Source organism: Gallus gallus, chromosome 1, assembly GCF_016699485.2.
Source record: "Gallus gallus isolate bGalGal1 chromosome 1, bGalGal1.mat.broiler.GRCg7b, whole genome shotgun sequence".
NCBI lineage: Eukaryota > Metazoa > Chordata > Aves > Galliformes > Phasianidae > Gallus > Gallus gallus.
In genome coordinates, this window is record NC_052532.1 from 36,942,287 (window position 1) to 36,966,747 (window position 24,461).

General features: G+C 36.2%; 1 protein-coding gene across 2 annotated transcripts in view; it reads left to right on the forward strand.

Moving 5' to 3' along the window:
• Positions 1-22,989, forward strand: part of TRHDE (thyrotropin releasing hormone degrading enzyme) — a 220,268-nt gene extending 197,279 nt beyond the window's left edge. For both annotated transcript variants that reach the window (XM_015283004.4, XM_040651098.2), the window contains 4 exons: positions 9,655-9,822; positions 10,296-10,436; positions 15,281-15,362; positions 16,402-22,989. In XM_015283004.4, the coding sequence (XP_015138490.3) occupies positions 9,655-9,822; positions 10,296-10,436; positions 15,281-15,362; positions 16,402-16,545 (535 nt within the window). In that variant the 3' untranslated portion in view covers positions 16,546-22,989. The remainder of the gene's footprint in view (positions 1-9,654; positions 9,823-10,295; positions 10,437-15,280; positions 15,363-16,401) is intronic.
• The last annotated feature ends 1,472 nt before the right edge of the window (positions 22,990-24,461 follow it).

Here is a 24,461-nt window from a genome sequence, read left to right on the forward strand (position 1 = left end):
GATCATTCTGGTCCTTTTCAACACAGGCCATTCTATGAATCTATGCTTTTAACATATAACCTTAATCTCTCCTCTTTTAGTTTAAAACTGTTCCCCCTTATCCTATCAATATCCATATAAAAAGTCTGTCTCTCTCTATAAGCTCCTTTTAAGTATTGGAAGACCACAATGGAATCTCCCCAGCGCCTTCTCCAGGCTGAACAAGCCCAGCTCTCTCAGCCCGTCTCCATAAGAGAGGTGCTCTGATTGTGTTTGTGGCCTCTTCTGGACCCCCTCCAACTGCTCTGCATCTTTCTTGTGCTGTGTATCCCAGGCCTGGACACAACACTGCAGGTGGAGCCTTATGAGGGCAAACAAGAGGGCAGCAATCCATTCCCCCACCCTGATGCCATCCCTCCTGTGATGCAGCCCACGATACAGTTGGCCTTCCCAGCCACAAGCGCGCAGTGCTGACTCATCTCAAGCTTTTTGTCTGTCAGTGTCTGGGGCTGGCTTAAGGCACTGCAGCACACTTTACTCCTCTAACTGAAACTCTGTTACTGCGTCTTATTTAATTAGCAAGAGAAATAATTCATCTCTCTTGCCTAAAGATGAGAGAATTCATCTGACAGAAGAAGGCTTGAACACCTGAAATATGAAGATTACTTATTATGTAAAGGGTTTGAGGTGGTATTACTCACTACCATTTTTAGAAGGAAAAATATGAAACATAACTAAAAAAAAGTGTGGCTCTAGATAGATGCAGCATTCCAATGACATATCATCATTTAAGTAGTTCTAATAAGACAAGACATCTGGTTCAACCAGTCTGTGAATTTATATTTTAAACCCTACAGTTGTTAAAACGATGCAGTTATTTCTTTTAGCTGAAAACCTGAGATCAGAATTGAGGTTATGGCCTATTGTCTTTTTAGTCATGGAATTTAAATATTTTTTCTCTTCTAAATTGGCTGAAGTCTCTGAAACGTTTTGCTTGAAAGTCTCCATTGACTTCTGACTTAATACAAAGACTAACATTTTTGCTCTGCCAACTTGGGATATATGCCATTCCTATACTGATGCACTGGAAACACTTGAAGCTTCTGTGCTGATGTTTAGAAGAATATAAGCTCAGTTTGAAACATGTAAGCACATTAAAATTTCCCTGGTAGTTTGAGAACATAAGGTTACTGGAATTCAGTCAACAGCAGAATGCTATACAAGAGAATCTACTGTTGGCTGAAAATTAAGATGTTTGCTTCTACCTTCATTTAACGGGGCTCATCCCTGTGAAGCTCTTTCATGTGTGAAGAAATACATTATTCACACTCCTTAGATATAACAGCATTGTGGTTCAGCCTAAAAAATTAACAAAATTACCATACAATGCCTGCCTGAGCTTGAGAATCATCCTTGTTAACCCCTTTAACCTTCACTGCATTTCTATTCTGAAAGAAAAACACATTTCTAAGAGGATTAGCATTTTCAGACTTTTGCCTTGGATAGACCGAGTAAATGTGTATTTCTGAGGTTCAGGAAAGAATGTATGGGGGAGCTGCAATCTGTAAACTCCTGACAGGAGATGTCAAAACAATGGTTAACGTGCTAATACGCAGTAGGATGTCTCAAATCCTAACTTATCCGTAGATACAAGTGTGCTTTTGCAGAAATCTCTGTGGGTTGCAGGCATGATTTTCATCCGGTTGCTGTTACCGTCCATTAGCTGCAAGTTGCTACAAATGTATTTCTGCTTGCAAAATGGACTATGGAGATATGCTATATTGAGGATGGACAGGTTAGTGTGAATATGTGAACAAGTGGAAAAGCTGCTTTGAACTGAGATGGCTGATTTTGCTTTCAGCAATTAAAGACATCCTTGTATTCTTTTTCTGCTAGGGTTATGGCGATGCTATTGTTTTGCTAATGAGCAGCAGTGAGCAATGGGAGATGACTGTGTTGCAACAGACTGAATTACATGTTGATGTTTCCCTAAGACACTACAGAAGTCATTGGAAGGCCCATACCTATTCAGAGCAACTTAGGTCTGCTCTTACCTTTTCTTCATTACAAATTTGCTATAAAATTATTATTTACTAGTTGCTGTATTCTAAATAGAAACAAATTACCACAATTAATTGCCCTGGTCCCTCAGTACCTCTGGAAAACTTCTAATAGATTCATTTTTTTTTTATCTGGACTTTATGTCATCACTGGGGAGATTTTAGATTTAATGCAGTTTTTACATGTTTTTAATTATTTTGTCACAAGTGCTCTGATCAGATTTTTTTTTTTTTTACTTAAGAATACTGCCTTGCAGATATCATCAATGGAAAACACTGGGAAGATCCAGTATTTTAACGTTGTGTAAATTGAAAGAAATTCTGATGTTTGCATGTTTGTTTTCTCTTGTCCTTGGACCTGCTATCCTGACCTTACAGTTGATAACAATCTACTAAATTTTAATCAACAGAACTAAGCTTTACTGTGTTATTTCATAAGCAGAGGTAATGCAAAATACTTGTTTTTTAATACTGTTTCTATTTTTTACAGTTTCGAGTATGCTTCCAGTATACACTTTCTAACAAAAGATAGGAAGGCACTGGTTTTCTTTTTTTTTTAATAAAAGCAGTGCTTACATGAAAAGATAATATTTGCGGTGGAGTACTGACTGCTATACTGCAGTGAACTGAAGTCAGCATCCATTCTGTATCCCATTGGTCAGTTAAAGTTGCATTCTTCTATCTTAATGATTAAGGAAAGGTAGAGTGAGCCAGAAAATGCCGAATGCAAGTCCAGATGTTTCAAACCTGTTCTGGTCTCTAATCAGTTCTGAGGACTTTTAAGGTACTGAGGTGGGACAGAGACATGCAATGAGAATATGCTATGAATTTTGTTGTTCCATCTCTAAGTCAGGAAACATACAAGTGTCTTCATGCAGTGCAGATCAATCTTTTTTCTTTTTTTTTTTTTTTTTTGGTTTTGGTTACTAATAAAATAAAATCAGGGTCTTGGATGATTGCATTCCGTGACTCAATTACCTCATTTTATCTTTTTAAGTGTAGTAATGCATGTATGAGCATTTATGTTTGCCATTTTAAACACTTTAATTATTAAAGATGGCTGTGACTATTTGGAACACTAGTTAATTCTTTATCAGTCATAAGAAAGATGCAAGTGATGAAGATGACTTCCCTCACATAGTTTGAACAAAGACAGAAGTAACCAATGAGCCTTATTTGAGAATGCTAAATCCCCACACTTGGTGTGTGGAATTTATATTTACTCTGCGAGGGACAATGGATTTGCGTTAATCCAGCTGCCTAAATTGACAGTCTGCTTACTTGGATGGACCTTTAACTGCTCAATGGAAATGCCACCAAAAAAAAAAAAAAAAAGCAAATTACACTGCAGGAGTGGTTGTAACATGCCTATAAATGATACTGTCCATAGATCTGAGAGAATGGTAAATAACGCAAATTACCAGTCATTAATTGAGATCAATTTCAATGAAGCCTAGCTTAAGTGGTAGAAAATCAAATGTTTTTTCCAATCAAAGCATTTTTTCTTTCCTATTCCTCCTCCCCTATTTCTCTCTCTAATGATTTGAGACATACAATTGTGTTGCTTTGTTGCGCAGGTATGCATTAGTGCTACCATCTTGCAAAAACTTATAAGTGTACCAGTGTTTAACAACCTACATAAATATTTGTGGAAATGGGGCCAGCAAGTTAATTATTCTTGCTAGTTGCTTGGAAAAGTGACTAACTTTTCACAAGTTTGATACCCACCAGTTATTTTTGGATATCATTAGTAGCAAACATGAAAAAAAAAAAAGGGAGTTATTTTAATTTTTTTCACACATGAATGTCTGATAAAACAATGAAATGCATCCCTTGTTCTGTGTTCTCAACCCTTAGAAGTTTTAATTACTGAAAAAAAAATCAGGCATAGCTATTCATGCATTTTGAAATGTTATTGGAGCTTTGCCAGCAAATGTCAGCTGATGTTGCTGAAATGATTTAGCTAATTAATAGGTTGTTACTACATTTGAGTAGAATCTTGCAATCCAGTCAATAAAACTGTTTAAGGGGGAAGAAAGCAGTGCTGAGTGCGTGAGTCAATCAAGGAGTTAACACTCTGAAAGACCATCTGGGTAGTATGCCTGAAAAGTGGGAGGACTTAGTGTTGTGAAAGGCAGAACTGAGTTTTGTGTGGTTCAGGTAACTTTTTGATCACACACACACACACACACACACACACACACACACAAAAACAAACAAACAAACAAAAAACCCTATAATCCTATATATAGCAATTATGGATTAGCAATAACTAGTCTGAGATCCTTAGAAGCTATATAGTTTCTCCTCCTACTTTTCAGGAATGACCTCTCCAGAGCTCTGTAAATAAATGGAACAGAAAGGACCATGATTTTGTTGCAATAAATGTTCATAAAGGACAAAGGAAGAACTGTCTGTTTGTTGCTCTGTCTCACAAATAAGTGCTTGACTCACCCCTAAGTCACTGAAATCGGTGTAGAATATATTCATTGTGCTAGCACCATGTTCAATTGTGGGATTTCTGCTGCAGGAAGGGAAAGAACCAATAGCAGTAAGCATTACCTGAGGAATTATGTATTCTCTGCAGGCCTCAGTCAGATCTACGTGATTCCTGAAGTTCTGAAGCACACTGGGAATGAGGAGACATGGTATTCATAGCATTGCCACCCTGAGCAGCCATATAACAAAATAACAGAATAGCAGAATGTTTTAGGTTAGAAGAGATGTCTGGAGGTCATCTGGTCCAACATCTGCCCAAGCAGGGCCACCTGTGGCAGATTACTCAGGACCATGTCCAGGAGGCTGTTGAACATTTCCAAGAAGGGAGACTCCACAACCTCTCTGGGCAATGTATCCCAAACAAAGTGGAGTCATCAGTTAATATCCTAGGGATTCTGTGTCAGAATAGCAATTAAATATCAAGTCCATCACAAATCTGCTTTGGTTTTCAAGGGAAAATTGTGCCTTTGATTATCTGGCTGGAAGTGTGCTGTGACAGAGGACATTTCTCTCCTTTGTGTGTGCAGTGGTACTCCTGGAATTTGTAACAGTGAGTAAAAGTACAAACTTTGGGATCGCCCTCTCAGAAAATAAAATTTGCGTGGTGCTGCTACTTGTTACAGAATCAGGGTTACCTATCTGCAAACAAAGTAATAGTATTCCAATGTTCCATTCTTATCTGAGCATTGTAACCTATTAAACAAGACTATAAATACAGTCATCAAGAAAAATAGACCTAAGTTAAATGTTAAATAGTTCTAAAAATAAAGAAGAATGTTTCTGATTAATTTTCTTTGTCAAATATTACCCTAAATGGTATTGAAATTTGTCTCTTAATCAAAGAAGTCTAAAATGTGTGCAATTAGACTTTAAAAAATTAGAACACAGTTTGCCCAGAAGATAAATAATTATGGTTCAATTTTATAAATGTATCTCCAGTTGTTAAAACATACTTTAAATGGGAGCAAGTATGTACCAATTAATTATAACTTAGAAGATTATTCTTAGCTCATTGTAGAGCTTTATTATTTGCTCTTGAAAAAAATCCCTGTAAAGGCACAGCACGATTTTAATTAATTTTTTTCTAGCTGTTTAAATTTTCACTTTTTTTCCCAAAGTATTTAATTTTTAAACATGTGCTCTGCTAGCCACATATTTCATTCTCGGAGTCATATCTCTTAAGCAAGAAAAATAAAGTTAAGTAAATTGAATCACTGTTCAAATAAAAGCCATTTAAAGTGATGCTTTCAAAAGTTAATCTTTATTTTTATTCTTCTGAAGTATCCATCAATCATGTTAGTTCTTTAAAAATGAAAGCATCCTGAAGGCCCAGATGAGGTTTAATATAACAAGGGGATATGTTCTGCAGTGTTACTTCCTAAGCAGTACTGAAACAATAGTTAATTTTATCCACTTGATTCAGTTAGGGCTAACGTTCCATGTGCTGATCCAAGGGCATGGAGCTGCAATTTTGGAAAAACATTTTCCATTAAGCTATGTAATTTAAAAAAACTATAGACTAGGGAGGTTTCACATGTTTAGATAATGATGAAATACTGGCCCATAATGATTTCAGAGGAGAAGGAGCAAAAATCTCTACAAATGGAGAAAATTCAATTAGAAGGCTCTCTGTTGAGGCAATAGTTAAAGAGAAATTACTTTGGGGATATTCACATTTTCATAAACAATTTTCATTTCCACAAAAAAGAACCCCCTGTCAACAGTTCTGATTACAAAACTCTCAGAGGAGTAATTTGTAGCTTTTCATAGCTGTAAGTTTCATAATCTCTAAAGGTAGCACTTTTAAAATCAATGTTTGTTTTTATATCTTGGTTTGTGGGTGGTTGGTTTTTTTTTTTTTCTCACTGTCCTAATGACTTGGCTTACTCACAGAGACCTAAAATTTTCCCTGGAGTAACTGCAGTGCTGAGAATATGATGCCCAAATTCAGTTGCAGTCACAGTAGAGTTTTTTTTTGTCACGAAACCTGGTGACCAGACTGCAAGCATGGAATCAGAGCCATCACTTGTCTAAGTCATCCCTCCTCAGAGCATGCAACTGAGCCTGGTCATTGAGTGCACTGCTGCTTAAATCCCTTCAGACATAAGGGACATCCCTTAATATGGCCTAGCTGAGAAAGCCTACGGAGTTGATAAGTTTTGTTACAAATTGAAAAAATATAAACCTCATGAGTGAGGAACGCCAACTTTCCTGGGGTTCAGCACCTGCTTTGAGTTACCTCTGTTGCTGACTGTACCCAAAAACAGAGTGACAGTCTCTCCAGCATACACTTCCTTTCTACCTGAATTAATGGCACAATCAGCCTAAAAAGAATTGCCTTTTCCAGGTGCCTTATAGTTCCTTAGAGTATCTCTTGGCTGAATTGCATCTCTTGCAGTAAATGAAAGTATTTCTTCTGGCAAAGCTCAGCAAAAACTACACGCACTTTTAAAAAATGATTTAGTGTTTGTGTGTCAAGATATAAAGCCCTTCTGGTGGTGAAATAAGGCTTGGCTGAGTTCAGTTGTTCTTCATATAGGATACCACGTGTTAAGACAGATTTGGGACAACCAGTTATTTTGTCCCCTGCTTTCTTTAATTTAGAATTTGCTCTTATGTTTCTTTCCAGTATATTAAAACCTAAATCCCAAATTGAAAAAAAAAAAAAAAAAAAAAAAAGAAAAGAAAAGATATTAGCTGGTAAGTAAGTTGTTCTTTAAGGACAAAGAACCCAATGAATCTGAAAATCATGACATAATAAAAGTTATTGCTTTCACATTGTATGCTGTGTTTGTGTATGTGGCTGCACATTTATGTTACTGTAGCTGCTGAACCAAAGTTTTGACAGAGTTTCAGTTTTTAAGAAAATTTTGACTGTCATCTCTACTAATATAAGCCAGTGGTGGTACCTAACTATGTGCTGCATTAGTCTTTCTAAATTTATTTTGTTCAAACATATAATCTTAATTTTCTATAATAGGCTATTATATACAGTTTCTTTTGCATTTGCTTTTTGAAAGAGAAATACAAACTGTTGACACTCACTAATGTTTAAAGTATCCCAGCGATGGTGATTATGTGGGACAGCTGGGGATGGGGTTGTTCTCATGCGGTGATTTGGTGGTGGGAGTAGAGGAAACAAACAGATCTTGAGTCATGCCAGGATCTGCACTATAGCACCAATCTGCCCTGGCTAGATGGCAGAAATTAATTGCAGAGGTGAGCCATTGCTGCTCCAATTTTGCCTTAGAAGGCAATACTGCAAGTATGTGGTAAGTATAATTAAATGTTTCATATTACTAGGAATTTTTTAATAGGTTGCATTTCTCTTGCCTACTCTTTTAGCTTGTCTTTGGAGAGTTTTCTCCTGAATAAGTATTTGAGTTTGTCTGTGTAAAATTCAAAATACCTCAACAGTAATACACACAGGCTTGTGAGGAAAAATTCTCCAAGAGGCAGCTCTATCTTGAGCTTTGTCCACTCTGCATAAGTGGACATAAAATTCATGTGGCAGTCTGCATCTGAACCTGCAGATGCACCTGCAGATCTGATGACCGCTTGCCAGGGAACAAGAATAAAGCCTCTGAATGTAGCTTCTCCAAAAAAGTAAAGCAGTAGGCATTAATTGCCCAGATGTCTTCAGCCAGGAGGAAAAGGGAGTTCACTTTCCACTTTGCTTTTATTTAGCTTCACATTCTTTTTATTCTTTTTCTCAAGAAAGGTCATGGCTATTGGGACTGGTTAACTCTTTAGAGGCAACAGCAATCTTCATCCCTTCACAGTCACTAATATATGGCCTTCTGACTCCAGAAGGTATGAGCAGCCAAAACTTTGAAATGTTAAAAACAAGGTTGTTTTCATTTGCCATGGATTGAATTTCAAAAGGATCAGCTGAAGCTTTTTATTTTTATTTTTACAAAAGCACAATTAAGGAGGGGTGACAATAGAAAGTTTCAGTGGAAAGATTTTTTTTTCTGGAGGTTAAATAGATGAGAGTGGAAGAACTTTTTTGGTTCTTGAGTGATGTGGTATAGTCTGTGGTGTGAGACATTGGTGAAAGTCTTAAAATTCTGATGAAACCTTCTTTCTGTGCTAAGATTTGACATCAAATTTTACAGTGGAAATTCCATTCTCTATCTGACTGTAATAGAGCCCAGACGATGACAGCAGCATTTTGTACTTCTAGATTCTCTAAAGAGGTCTTTCTTGTGAAGTTCTAGAAGTGATTCAAGCCAGCCATTAGTAACTGGAGAATGATATTTTGTACAATTTTTACCAGCAATAGAAACGTGCATTTTTCTGCAAATGACATACTTCTCTGAGAAAGGGCTAGCTTTACCTGTAGGAACACCCTTCAGCTGGCAATTGTTTTAACTTCTTTGCTTGTATGGGAAACATAAGCAGAGTAGAAAATTGAGCTCAGCTGAGATCGTGTTAGAAGAAAATGGTACAAATGCACATCCTATGTAAGTTCTGAATTTGGCTTCAAGAAGCCGTTTCATTGAACTGTAGTCTGAGTTTAAGAATTGGAGTAGCGTAACGTTTTACAACTACCCTGTAGCATAGTGGTTTTTGTATTAGTATTAATAAGCTGAGTACATGACCAGATCTCTACATCTCTTTACTCCTGAAAACATCATTTTTAGATATATTTTTTTCTTTACTTGTATGTTACTGTATGAGGATGCAGCACTTAGCAGCACAAGCAATGAAAACTGTTCAGCTCTCATTCTGAAACCTCAGTACTAAGGAAAGAAGGAGGAGTTTTGGCGCGAGCCCAGCAGCAGGCTGATAAGATCCCATATTAATTTGCAGAGCTTATGTTACCTGTCCTGCAGGTTACATGATACATTACATGTAGATGAACTGGACAGCCATGATTTATATTCTTCTGTCACTATGACAGGGTTATGAAAGGAATGGCAAACGTGCATTACCTATTAGAAAATCCATCAGGATGTCTGGGAAAATTTTTGTGGGTTTAGGAGATGTAAATGTAGTTTTGAGCAAAAGCAGTTGCAATTGGAGTCTCCTAAAAGTAACGATGTTCTTCCTTAGTTTCCAGTGTCAGGAGGCTGCTTACTTATCAGAGCGCAATTGCTGATCTCTTTTTCAGAATCCCACTTAATGTGAGAGACATTGTCTACTGTACAGGAGTTTCACTGATGGATGAAGATGTATGGGAGTTCATTTGGATGAAATTTCATTCTACATTAGCAGTGTCTGAGAAGAAAATATTATTAGAAGCCTTAACTTGCAGTGATGACAGAAACTTGCTTAACAGGTACAGAAAATTATGCACAGATTTCTATTTAAATTGTTTCATGTTATTTTATTAATAAACATGAAAAATAATACATTATTTCTGAATTGTCTTATGTTCATTAACAATGTATGAAATCTTATAATGATCTTTTTTTTCTTTGTTGGCATACTCTTTTTATAAATGTATTGACCAGTCTGATCTTATTGATTTCATAAAAATATACATGAAAGGTTCCACTCAGCTTTTACTGAAATATTTTGCATTCCTCCAATTATGCTACCTTTAGAAGTACCAGCATTCAGTACCAAAACTAAAGATTCTTCTGATTCACAGACATGTCTGGTCTTTAGAAATAAACCACAAAACTTACTTGGAGACTTAAATCATTTGGCAGAGGCTATTTTTTTTTTCAGAGTTTTTAGATGTGCTTTTGTTAGAGTATGTGTTGACTGAACTAAATAGGATTTTTTTTTCCTTTTTTCTCCTACCAGACTTTTGAATTTGTCTCTCAACTCAGAAGTTGTCCTGGATCAGGATGCAATTGATGTGATAATTCATGTAGCTCGAAATCCACATGGAAGAGATCTTGCTTGGAAGTTTTTCAGAGAAAAATGGAAAATATTAAATGCCAGGTAAAGATAAAAAAAATATATGAAATTTATGTTTGTTTTCTTGTTTTTGTGTAGTTTGAGTAAGTATTGTACATGTATGTATTTATATATGTTCCTGAACCTAATATATTCTCTTTTTCTATGTATAGATTTTTATCTAAATATGAAATACATACATGTAAGTCACAAAAAACATTCATATCATCATACATTCTTATCACACTTAGAAACATTTCTCTCTTAACAATCATCTGTATGTATATCTATTACTGTATTGTGTCTGTGCTTAAGATAATGAATTCTGCCTGTGTGTCAAATGCTGCAGTTTTACTTCTACGTAGATAAAAAAGCAGTAGTTCCCAAAGGAACTTAGCTGGTTTTAAGTCTGATAGAAAAAAATCTTTTCCAGCACAGTAGTTCAACTACCATTGAGGGTGTGGAGGGATGGGAACAAAGCCAAACTCTTTTTGAAAATTTCTGTTTTCAAAAGGATTTCTGATGCTTTCCTTCCGTGCTGTGTTTCAGCTGAGTTCTAAGTAACTGAAGAGCAACATTTGGAATTAAATATAAATGAGCAGGAAGAAGATGGGTTTGCTCCTTACACCATGAGCACTATGAATCCTTTGAACATGTGCAACATGCTCCTACTCAGATGCATAGTCAACGTTTGAAAATCATTTTTTGATGAAGATTTTGATATTAATTCAATGAATGAGAAGTTTCTTTAGTTATTTATGAAGAGCCAGATGGTCTGAAAGATTTCACAGCACCACAACTCGTACTGACAGATTAGAAAGGACCATAGCTCAGATGAAGTTCAAGTTCTCAAAAGCAGATGTCCAAGAAAATAGGACCTCAGGCTAGGCCACCGTCATGGTTTTGGTAGATATGCCAAACAAAGTAGGAGAACTGTTCCATTCTGGACCCATGGGAAGCCTTCTATTGTACCACAGAGTACTTTAAATGATGCATTTAAAATGCTGTTTTTAATTAACTAAATCCTTCTCCTTATTAACTAGATGAACAAGCTTGCAATGTTTCACATCATCAAAAGAAGAGTTAAGGAAACTCAGAGACTATGCAACTTCCCTAAAAATTAAAAAACTTGTTCATGCTGTTTTGGATATTATTTTATAGTATATTTTATAGGTTTTAGATGAAGTTTGGCTAGGAAAACAGATTTGAGCTGAAATTTGGTTTGGGGAGTTTACATTTCAGGAGCATATTTTGTGAAAGCTGTAAGACTATTGAAGAGTTTAAAAATTAATAGTCCTCCACTTCTGGTATGATTATTCTAGAACCAGACTTTTACTCAGAAAGTTCATGGCAAAGCCATTATTATTATGCAACCCAGTGCAATTTGTTGTGCTCAGAGTAGCAGCTTGTACTTTTTCTTCCTTCAGGGATTTATATAGGGATTTATGCCTAAACTATTTGGGCATAAATTTGTCAAAATTTGTCAACCTAGCTAACAACTGTGGTATTAGGCATAGTCAGAATTAGACAGTGTAGACAAAGAGACCGGATTTAGAAAACAAAGTCTGATGCCAGATTTTTTTTTTTTAGTGTGTTTTAATTTTTGATAGCTTAACTGTGCTTAAAATTGTAATTTTACTTATCTCTCTTGCTGTGCATCACTGTTATCTAAGCTCATAGCAATCAGCAAGGCCTCGTTGAAAACTTGTTAATGTCCTTCTTTTTTTTTTTTTTTAATGAGAAAATAACAGAGTCTATCTCTTTGCCCAACACTGACTTTGTATTTCATCAGTTTGATCTCCAAACACAATCCAATGGAGTTTCCGTAATTACCAAAGGATTCAGTGCAGTAGAGTGAAATGCTTCATACAAGCTGTACTTAAACATTGTTTATTGAAAATAACTTAAATTTGTAATTGCAGATTAAAATCTTTTACGAAAGTATTTCAGAATGAGGAATTGTTCTAACACTTCATTCCTTGAAATATCCAGTGAAACACATAATAAAATACAGAATTAGGCTTCTGATTTAAGCTTGCTTCACAACTACATTTATAAAATGCAAGCTTTATTGCTGAATTATAGCTCAAGTATACTCTCTCAAGACATTTTTTTCTACCATTATAATTAATCATTTAATTTTATGTAAAACTATAATACTCTGTAATAAACATTAATTTAATGAGATGATATCTCTATGGTATTTTCCATTGAATTTACTAGAGAAGATGTTGATGTGTGAGATAATAAGAAATAGTTGTGGGCAATAGAATTATGCTATAATGATATTTCCTCTAACTTTAAAACACCACATATCAAAGAATTGGGATGACAGCCAGATATTGTCATCCCTTCTTATTTATACATTATGCTTGTATTCACATTGCACATAAGATATCAGTAATGTCTGAAGTCTTTAAAAGCACTCACGTTGCTTTTACATAGGCTACTTACAGATTAAGGTTCCCAGTAAGTCTTTGTGAGAAGTCAGTGGGAGTAAGACTATAAGGATTTAAAAAATTCTGAAAAAGAGAATTGAAAACATTATGCTCAAATTCCTATTAGATGAGCGTGCAATACTTGGACTTCTAAATTATTTTGATCATGAGAGCACATAGTGTCTGTGTGTGAAAATTTACTTTGACAGCCACCTATAGGAATTCCTCCATTCCTTCATACCAAGTGCTGAGTCATTTCTCAATTTTGAGAAATTTGTCAATAACTGGGAAGCCATTTACATCTGTCCAAAGTGGATGGAATATGCTGCCTCTCAGTTTCAGTTCACACAAATGCAGGGCCTGTACAACTGTAAGGAATCAGAGGATCACTTCTGCAGAAGTGCAGGTGGAGAGCCTCTGACTTGACTTGGAAGACGAAATGTTTAAGGTTTTGCTTCTACAGTGCTGTTGTTTTTTCTGTGAAGAGTAGAAAGACTGATATTTGCAAGATTTCCTAAATGCATGTGTGTATTTTTATGTTTCACCCTTGCAAGATGCCATCGTAGGCTGTAGCTTTACTGTAATTTTTGCCATTAGAGCCCATTTTATAATTGCTATTAGTGACTGACTTTTTAGCAAATATACGTAATGGTTAGTAACCAGTGCAGTTCTACACGAAGTTATTGTTTTCAGTGGAAGGCATTTTGCTACTTCTTGTTCACACTGTGGATTCAGTACAGAATTGAGGAAAAATAAAAACCTTCCAATGGTTTTATGAGGTCACTTCTGTAAAGTGGATTGGTAACCTTGTCAAAGGATGTCATCAAGAGAAGGTTCCAATTTTCCAAGCAGTCAATTATGATTCTAAACTGAGAACATAATAATAAAGGTCTTTTTTAGAAAGCCTAAACTTGCTTAAAGGACCATGAAATCCATACTTCCCATAAGAGGTGTTTGCCTCTGGATGTCTCTATACACCAGTGTGGCTGAGGTTTTGGAAAGAGGCATGTACTTTCTGAAATACCCATGAATAATTCAATTATTAGTGGTCATAGAATAGGATTTTTGATCCCTGTAGCAGTGTTTCCCTTCGCACAAGCTCAAGATAGAGAGCAACACAGTATATACCTTCCACAAAACAGAAATTTCTCAAAAAGCAGCGTTTCACTTCTCTTTCCCTCTCTTTTTCCTCTCCCCGTGCCCATCCCTCTCCCTTTCTCTCTTTCCTTTTGGAAGGACTGTCTGGCTTACAGTACCTAGGTATGTAAGAGTAATTAATTTCAGGCTAATAGAAGCAGAACAGAAAGCTATGACTGTGCTAGTTCATTTCATTTTGAGTTCTGAATTCCTCTTCTCAGTCATTTTGTAAAAGCAGGATGTGAACTGAATTATTCCCTCAGATAAACTTAATTGCAGTGAGGTCTATTGGCATTATTTCTGCATGTCTGACAGGAGAGGTGAATTCCATATCTTTAAAACAGTCATGTTCAAATTAGCTACATATTTCTTTCGATATATGTGCAGATAAAGATAAAGATAACTATTTTTGAAGTGCTTCTTGCTGTGCTGAATGACAGCTAACTTGAAAAGAATTGCTTTTGGTTTACAATGAAATTGCGTTCACCATACTGAAGACATTAGGAAAAAAAAAAAAAAGAAAAACAACCCACAGACTATTCCAACATGTAATGCAAAACTTCAGGTCTAATATTGTTTGAGTTGCTTTGTTTGAGGAGCTGAAAAAAGTCTGTGAAGAACAAGATGGAAGAATAGCATTTGAATGGCCAGTTTCAAAGCAGCTGCCCACAGAATGCCATTGCTGATTGTTGTTGAACATCCTACCTAGTTACAAATCAACTTTTAAACATTCTTTGCCCAAACTTTTGAATTTTCATTGACAAGTTGGTTCTTTGAAGATGTTACATGATAGGCCAGGGGACTATTTTAGCACTATTATTTTCTGTCAACGTTGTTTATTTTAATTATCTCGTACTGGAACAAGAGGATTTGATTCAGTTCGTGTATCCAGTGGCTATTTGTGATGCAGATGAGGTGGATAAATGGAATATACAGGGATAGCTGCAGCACTTCAAAAAGTCTTTTGTGATGTTGGAGCTAGGAGGGCTCCTCAGAATATTTCTCCATAGATGCTGCTCTTCTCCTTCAATAGTGCTTGTTTTTTTGAGCTGCTCGGCATCATGACGTGGAAAGTTGTTTTGTTAAACATGGGATGTTCTTACAGTTTGGACTTCTCCCTCCTTTGGAAATCTAATCTTTGACTGGGGTTAAGCCCATTCTGCTTAGTAGTGGCTGACTAAAAGATATCTACTATTGTCTTGGATCTCCAGAATTGATCCCACATCTTCTCCCTTGTGTAACAGAAGATTACTTTCTCATTTTCATCTGACCTGTCTCTTGCACTGACTTTCTGCATCTTCTTTCCTCTCACAGGTATGGAGAAGCATTATTTATGAATTCGAAGCTTATCAGTGGAGTCACAGAGTTCCTCAATACCGAAGAAGAACTAAGAGAGGTAATTTTTGAACGATTTCCAGACCATGAGGCTGTTTTTATTTTAAGGATGAGGCAGGGCAGAAATAAGAATGTGTCAGCAGCTGCTAAGGTCAAAGAAGCTGAAAAAAATGTGTGAAAAGGACCATATTTTTCACTTTTTAACCCATAGAAAAGCTGTTGAAATTAGATTTAAATACACAATGTGAATTTTGCATCGTTGGGAAAGAAAAATTTACTAATTGTGAATAACAGTGGCTAAACCTACCTTATTTTATACAAGTCAGTACAATTGGCAATGTACTGTGCAGATCAGCCTTGCAGCTCTCACTTAAAAAGAACAGTAATTCAAAGCACACCAGTGCCATCAGCTATAATAGCCCAGAGGCTAGGGCTATAATTTGAGTATACATGAGAACAGAGCAGAGGCCTTTTCACTTTGTTGAAAAAGGATCAGAGTTTTATCATAAGGGAAAGAATGTGTTTCAAGCGTTCATCAAATGCATATCTACTTGCTTTGTTGCCATTCTCTTCCCATTGTAACCAGCTGCTCCCTATCTAAACAACCAACTTTTATTATATCATCAAAAGGATTCTGCAAATCAATTTGGTAAATAAACTCTTGAAATAAATTTGGTATAAAGTTTGGTTAAACCAAAGGACATCGAGGCTGCATTCTGCTGACATTTACAAGTAAACCTGAAATAGAATCTTTTACAGTGCTTCCAGCTAAGTTTCCCAGGTAAAAATAAAAGTTCAGAGCAGACCAGCTGTCTGTGCAGTGCAGCAACTGGGCTTCAGGAGAGAGAGAGGAAATGGTGTTAATGTGATCCAATACTGACATGTCATTACCTTCCAGTGCAATTTGAAGCATTTACTTCATATATAATTGACAATCTGGTGTCTTATTACATTTCCTATTGAATCCTTCTATATGATAGTACATACACTTCAATAGCAATTATGCAGATTTGTCCTAAATGACTGACTTGTTTATGTTAACTGGAAATATTTGCTTTCTTTAGTCCTTGCAAATTTAACCTGCTAAATTGTATTTCCAGCTAAAGAACTTTATAAAGAGTTATGAGGAGGGAGCTGCTGCCTCTTTCTCTCGTGCTGTGGAAACTGTGGAAGCCAATGTGCGGTGGCAAAGACTTTATAAGGAAGAACTATTCCAGTGGTTAAGAAAATCCTTGACACACTAATCTGTCTTTCCAGCTGAACTTTTAATCAGAAGCACTACAAAAGGAAAAGAAGTTTAAGAAGTGTTCAGCATTAAAATCATGAAGACGATCAAATTGCAGGGAGTTTTCTTTTTCCTTTTTCTTAATTATGGGTTGTTTTTTTACACTGGGCTGTTGTGAAATTGTCAAGAAGCTTTTCAGAAGAGAAGGTCATGAATACTTGTGAAATCTGATCCTCAGTGTACACAACCAAACATGATATTAAGTGGTGCATGTAAATGTTGAAGAAAAACTAGCAAACAAAAAACCCTTTGAAGACTATTTTGTGCATGCTTGTACCGTCTCTGCCTGTATTCTAGCATGCTTATGTATAACAGCCACATTTTGTATGTGAATTCCAGTTACATCAAAGATGGGCATTATACAAAGCACAAAGACTTCTCTACGACAATCAGTGTTGCAGTGAATGAAAGGAAAGGAAGGAAGAAGAAATGCAGAAGGATCCCAACTTAGGGCAGTGTGAGATGTAAATTCAGCTTTCCCACTAGCTGCCAATTAGTTCACCATTTAGACTGTCTTTTGATTGTCACAAAGGTGCCAGCTCATTTTTTGAGTTGCCAGTTGTTGTAGCTGCAGTTTCCATATTCTCATATTTAAATTATCATCTTGGAGGGGAAGAGAGAAAGAAAATGAGAGAGAAGGACATCGTTCATGCACTATAATTATAAATTTATTCACGGCTGATCAGTGAAACCATGTAACTTTAGATGTGAACATAGTCAGTGTCTATGAGGAGAACTTAGCATTGATTTTATAGAGTCCATGAATCACTTCTTCTGAGCAAATTTACAAGGCAGTGATATTCATGATGGGTCAACTAACTTGTGCAGTAATAACTTATGCAGCTGATAATGCACAAATATTATAAGTAGACATAGGATTTAAATGGGAATTAAGAAAAAGAGGAGGATATCTTCCATTCAAAGACACAAAATTAACCAACAGCTGTCTCGCATGCAGTAGACCAGCCTTGGTAGTGATTTACTATGACAGACAAATCACATTCTCCATGTGGGCACTGTCTTTGCGAATATGGATTGTGCCATTTATGCTAACTTAGAAAACTGAAATATGGAGAAAGAAATGTGTGTGTGTGTGTATGTATTTGTATAGGATAAAACCACAAACACCATTTTTCTCTTTCCTTGTATTTCACATAGAAGCGTTCTAAATGAATAATAATTTTCTTACTTGCTTGTTTCTTTTTTCTCAGTTTTTAATCTGAGTGATTAGTGATGCAGTGGAAATTTTTAGTTGTACAATGCCCATCTGCACCTTTGGTGCCATTCTATGAAGGTAAGACTGATTCATCTTAGGGTCAAATGCTCTCCTCTCCATGATGGAGGAAGACAAACAAAAAATAATAAAACTACTGAGTCTACAGGAAGCAGTTTGCAGCAATTTTGGAGCGTGGTTATAGATGTATAAAAATGTTTCTTTATCCCAGCCCAGTCCACCTCAACCATCTGATCGCATCATTGCCTGTACAGTGGAAATATGTGGTCAGGCAAATTAGAGGATGCACATTTTATCTTGCTGTTTCCTTCACAGGGCATGGAAATTATCAGAATGCACTATCAGTTTCTGATAGTTTGCACTATCAGTTTCTTATCTCTAGTGAGTCATTTGTGAATTGAAATATTAGCGGGAAAAAAAAAAAAAAAAAAAGCCAGCATCTTCAGTTATTCTCAGAGTTGTGTGGAGGCAGTATTGATTTTTGGGCTCTCATTCCCATGGCACTCTCCCTTAAGAACTGGTAAATATCTCATAACTAAGCTGTCCTACTGCTATCATGGGCACCCACTTTGAGCCTCTTACTTTGTGTTTGTTAGTGTGCAGAGGGTACTGTTTGCGTGCTAAGTGCATGAAATGCTTTGGTGGTCATCTGTTCCAGGATATGTTAGCTTGATCACGTATCACCAAAAGAAGGGGTAATCCTGTGCTCTTTTACTGTTAACTCTTTGCCTTATAGTAATCCAAAAACCTCTGTGCTGTGTTGTAGCACTAGTGAACCTAGTGCCCAGAGATATTATCGTGTCCATGTTGAATGAAATCCTCCTCCTATGTATTTTACCTACCTCACAGGGATGTTGTGAGGCTTGACTAATGTTAGCAAAGCATTTGTATATCCTCTAAACAAGGGCATTTAAAAGTGCAGAGTATTAGTTTATGTGGTTGACCAAACTCAGCCTCAGTGCCACTGTGTAGCTTTCACATTTTTAATTTCTACTGAATTAAATCGTATGTGGATTTGTTATTATAAAAAAGCAAGCCAAATATACTTTATATTTGTAACGAAGCCCAAAGTTATAATATCCAAAGAGTGCACAGAAAGCCAAGCACTCAAACATGAATTACTTTGGGGATTTCAGAGGAAAGAAAGGTGAATAATGGTTTGCCCATTTCAAATTCTGTTCAAGATTGTCTTTGATGACTTTTGTTTTTCATCACCACAGACTAAGCCACATACCTCCAGGCTGCTCATAGAAGTTTTGGGCCTTTCCACTGATAAAGAGCGAACTAACAGTGTGTTTCAAAGTTGAAAATGTAATTCAGCCTGTGTATTCTGCACAGTGCACAGAAATTTCCATTGTCGTTCATTAGAATTTAAGTTCTTGTGCATTTATCTGGTTTTGGATGCAAATTAGTATTGTAGTGGCCTTGAGCAATTGGTCTGCCACAAATTTTAAGCCCTACATGTATCTATTATACATACCTATTGATGTATTGCTTATAATTTTTGTATTATAATGATGTTTGTATTACTGCTCTAATTATGGTTGACTTAGTCTTTCCATTGTAATTCTCTATTCTTTTTATTTTTATATTTTTTATTTATGCTGTTTCACACTGAATCAGGATGAAATTTAAACGGACTAAATCCAACGAAATTATAGCTGTTTTTTACAATATTCAATCCCCCTGCATTTAATTACATGTCTTAAGAATTTTTTTGTAAGAAGTTCCACACAGCTACGGGTTAAAAAAAGGATAGTTGATACCTCATGGGAAACTCTAATAGTCTTCTTAAAAATATATATCTATTTATCTGATTGATATTTTTTCTCCTTTACCAGTCCTTTTCTTCCTTTGTCCTCATTTAAAGATGGGCACATTTTTATAATTTGGATTAGGTTTAGTAAACCAAATACCCCAAACTTTTTAGCATTTTCAGATACATTATTTAAATTTGTTCTTTTTAGTGAGAGGAGATGCTGCAAAATGTGAAACCAGTGTTGACATGGCCCTTATTCAAGCTTAGAAGTTATTTTATAGAGATTTGGTGAGGCCTTTGCATGACTTGGGATTCCTTGCACTTCTACGGCTTACTAAATCATATAGGAAGGCATAAGAACAGACACAGTATTATGCTGTCATAATAATATGGCAACCTATTGTACTTTTACAACACTGTCCACTACAAAAAATCTCAACTTATTACTTTGTAGCTGGTAGAAATAATATTCTTATATCCTCTGCTGACAGCTATTAAAATGATAGTTACTGCTAATTGTGACTAGAGCAGAACAATGAGGAAGCTTGCTTCTGAAATGAAATGTCACTTCTGCCATTACTGGAAGTACTTTGAACATTAAGTTTGACTTAAGTTTGATGGAAAAACTTCATATGTCATTAAGTTCTTTCAAATTTGTGACCTTTGATGATCTTTTCAGTGAATATAGCAAGAATTCTGATACTATGATGGGAACTGCAAGTGAGTTTTATGCAGCTTTTTGGCTGTTGTGGATATTTCATTGGGCTTTAGAGTGTCAAAAGAAATATCACCACTGGTGTGGAGAAGAGTTTTCACAGCAAGGATCTTGAACCATACAACTAAACGTAAATCTAAATAGCGAAAAATGAAAGAAGAAAATGTCATGTGTATGTACGTGTATGTGGGTGAAAAGTCCTCTGTAGAGATATTTTTCCCATAAAATGTTAATTTGATTCTTTGGATAGAAAAGAGTGGGTATCTGATGATGAGGGTGGCTTGTTTAAGTACGTGTGTAATAAGGTCTTTGTTTTCCATGTGACCGTAGCCAATACTGCAGTCAGTGAAAGTAGACTTTGAGTCAGATATGAAACTTTCTCTTTGAGGGAAAGCGATGTGGCTTTGGAAATTGTTTATGTATATAATCAGTTTACCACCACTTCAGATTTGAGTACTCAGCATATCAGGCCACCTGTCCTAAAGCAGGGCTTATAGCCACAGTGTCAGTATGAGTACAAAGGAGTAAAAGCACTGTCCTTCTGCTAAGCAGCCTGAATGCAGGCTGTTCTCCCAGCCTTAGGTGGAGCAGCCTGAAAACTGCCGGCTGTATCATCCACTGCCCATGAGCCTGCCTGCTTCAGGAGGGCAGCTGGAGTGCAAAGAGTCTCCATCCAAGTTTCTGTCAGCTAGATGGCAGGGACAGAAGGTCTCTGCTGGCTATGGGTTGTGGATGGTCTTTAGAGATTAGCATCATTGCCTTGTGTGACCTTGGAAACAGGTCCAGCTAGTGAGACTGCACTGAATGGAAAAATCCAAATCTCTGCACTGCAGCTACCGCAACTGGAAACCGTTGACCAAAATCTTTGTAAAGATCTCAAATATTTTAGTGTCTATTGTTGAGAAATCATTTCAAACAGTCAAAAATACATTATATTTTCAAATATGCATAAGAATGCAGACAGTCCTTATGATATTTTTTGTTAATATTGAGAATGTGCCATGAGTTCAGCCCGTTTTCTAACATAGGATTTGGAAGGATGTCACTACAAATTCTTTGTGCTAGTAGTAGTACTTACTGTACTAATATTGCCAAAAATTCAGGTGTTTGTTCAAACCTGTGTGGCACTGGTGTCTGTGCAGTTCCCTTTTTACAAGTAAAACTGTATAAAATGAACCATTTTGTTTTTCATGCAACTATGGGATCTTCTGCCTATCTTCAGACCAATACTGAAATCCAAAAAAACCACCTTGACTTGAGTGAGCAGTACCTGCTGACATGAGGAATTTATTTTTCAAAGAGAAGGAAGGAGAGAGAGGACTGCTGTGTGTGAGGATTTTTCACTGAAGTAAGACCACATGCCCTGGTTGGAGCAGAATTTTAATCTCAAGTGTATTTTGAAGAATCTGGTGGAACTGAAGTCCATCTTGTGTCTTCATGCTGCCATTGGAGGGCAGCTTCACCTCAGAATACCCTACATTGTAACCCAGTTGAGGTTGGCTTGTATAGAACAGTTTCTATATGGAATGGTTTCACGGAGACTTTGTGTTTAAGGAGAACCACCCACATGCACAAGTGCTGTGGATTCTGAGCTGGTGTCCTTTCTTAGAGAACAGCATTTATACCTTGATGATTTGTACTGAGTGATTAAGTGTGGAGTGGTAAAGAAGTATTGCAAAATACTTCGCTTGTTTTATGTACACTGTTTACTAGAGTGATGTTGGTGAAGAGCATGCAGATGGGCAGCACTGTATGAGTATGGGGTGCAGCAGGGGCTGTGAGCCAGAAGGCCCCACCGTTTCCTGCTCAGCATCGCATGGGTTTGCCTGATAAGGATGTCCGTGGTGCAATGGAGGAGGCCAAGAACTGAGATGCAGTCTCTGTTCTGTGCAATCCATTTTGATACAGCTAATTTGTTCATCTCTGTAATTTCAAAATGAAGTCTTGCTGAACTGCTGGCACAAATGTGGCCATGGCTCCTCAGACAGCACAACATGAGATAGATCCCTTGAAGTGATCGATGTGAACTGCAGCTGAGGATCTAACCCATTGCTGTCAGAGCAGCCCTGAGGTGCTTGCTGGGCTGGTGTACAGACTGGTTCATGTGTTTGTATGTACGTTTCAGTAGCACGTATTTGATGACAGATTTTTTTTTTTTTTTTTTTTTTTTTTTTTTGTTAAGAGCAATATTTTGTGATTGATTCCAGTGTGATAAAGCTTTATAATAATATGTTTGGAGAACTGCAGAACATTGTATTGTGAAGAGTGTGGCAATGACCCTCTCTTTCCTGCAAACAGTAGATTTCAGCAACGATGAATTTCCCTGGATGTTCTGTGGAAAAATATTCTGAGCAGTTCCTAATGGAAACATCATTGTAATTACTGTATAACTACCCTGTACAAAGACAGCTTTATTATATGTGTAAATGTAATTTTGCTATGTCGTTTTTATGTTCGAGGGACAATACTTTGGTGTGGATGAGACATACAGCCTTATAAAAACAGAGATTGCAGTTCCTGTCTGATGTTTTACTGAAAGGTGTTTGTTTGCTCTATTTTTGCAGAAGATAAACACATACATAAACTATTTCCTTGAACATTGATGATCTATTCTGCTACATACACTTCAATGACATAGTGGACTATAATATTGAAAATAAAGGCTTGATAATAAACTGCATTTTTTCCCAAGAGACTCCACACGTAACATCTTTTGACACCTTAAGAAGAAAGAAAAAGTCCGGCAGCTATTAATGCTGGTTGTAATAGATGAATCCCTATATTAATTCTGTCTCAGCCTTAGATTAATTCTGAATACTGTAATTAGAAGAACATATTTTTCCATCACTTCTCAAATCTGTACTCATACGGAATTCAGTTCTTTGTCAAGTAAGAGGTAGAGCTCGCTCAGCTGAGATACAATTCACTGCTGGTTTCACACAGATACGTGTTTGTAAGATCAAAATGCCATTTTCATTTATAGGAAACACAGATCATTGCATTATGTCAGTTTTGTCTCTGTGTACCAGCTATACATGCATGTATAGCTTCTAATTCTGGATCATTTGCTTTGATAAAGCTTTTGTTGTTTATTCATACTTAGTCTTCTCACTCAAAAGTTTCAGCTCAGCAAAGCAGTTGATCACAGCTCAGCCATGTATGTAGGCAGGTAGGCAGTACCCCTGATTTCTGTGGAGTTAATCATGTGGTTCAAATGATGTAAACTTGGCAAGTGATGTAGTCACTGGTTTCAAGCACAGAACATAGTGATGTGGTTTTGCTCAATTTAGAGTCTCTAGTTTCTTTTTATTGAGCCAACTGCTCTTCTTGTCTTTTCATTTTTATAGGAAAACATATTTTGCATATAAAGAGAAGATATTAATTGATTCTCAGTTATCTAAAAATGCCAATTTTAATAGGGTTTCTCATTTACTGTTTGAAACATCCTAGGATTTGGGAATATGAACAAAATTATTCTTACAATGTTAGTTAATGAATATACAACACTAATCAGCAAATTAAACCGCAAACAAGATACAATATATGAATTTATGTTACAGTTTACCAGAAAAGTGTTTTTCTATGATATGCCTTCAAAAATTACTCCATAAATATGAGACCGGAATGTGTTCAACATAAAATTTTATTCCACACCAAGAACTGACTAAATGGACTTTTTTTTTTTTTTTAAATGAGAAGCTTTATCTTCTGTATTTTAAGCAGAACAAATTTGAATTTTGTCTCTGATAATAAAATTTTATACAGTAATGTGTAATTCATCACTGTCTTAATTTTCTGACGTGGAGACACAGCTAAGATAAATAATACCCAGCCTTTTGATTATGTTCCCATTTCAGTTGAGATAACAGTTTAATAATACTGAATAGATACACTGAGGTTTTACAAAGAAAAACATGCAAGAAAATGTATTTTTTTGATGAGAGGAATTTTTCAAAGCATTAAAATGCTGAGACTGGTAAAAAGCAGAGATCCTGAGAAAACACAAAATTTGGGCTTGGAAATATTCTTAACCTGAGACCAGAATAGAGAGCAGTACCTGTCTTTTGTGATTTTCTAATTATGTAAATTTTGAATAAGCAAAAAGATCTCTTCATTGCTAAAAGTGATTTCAACTGGAATGTAAATCAAATGATTTTTTAATAGAGT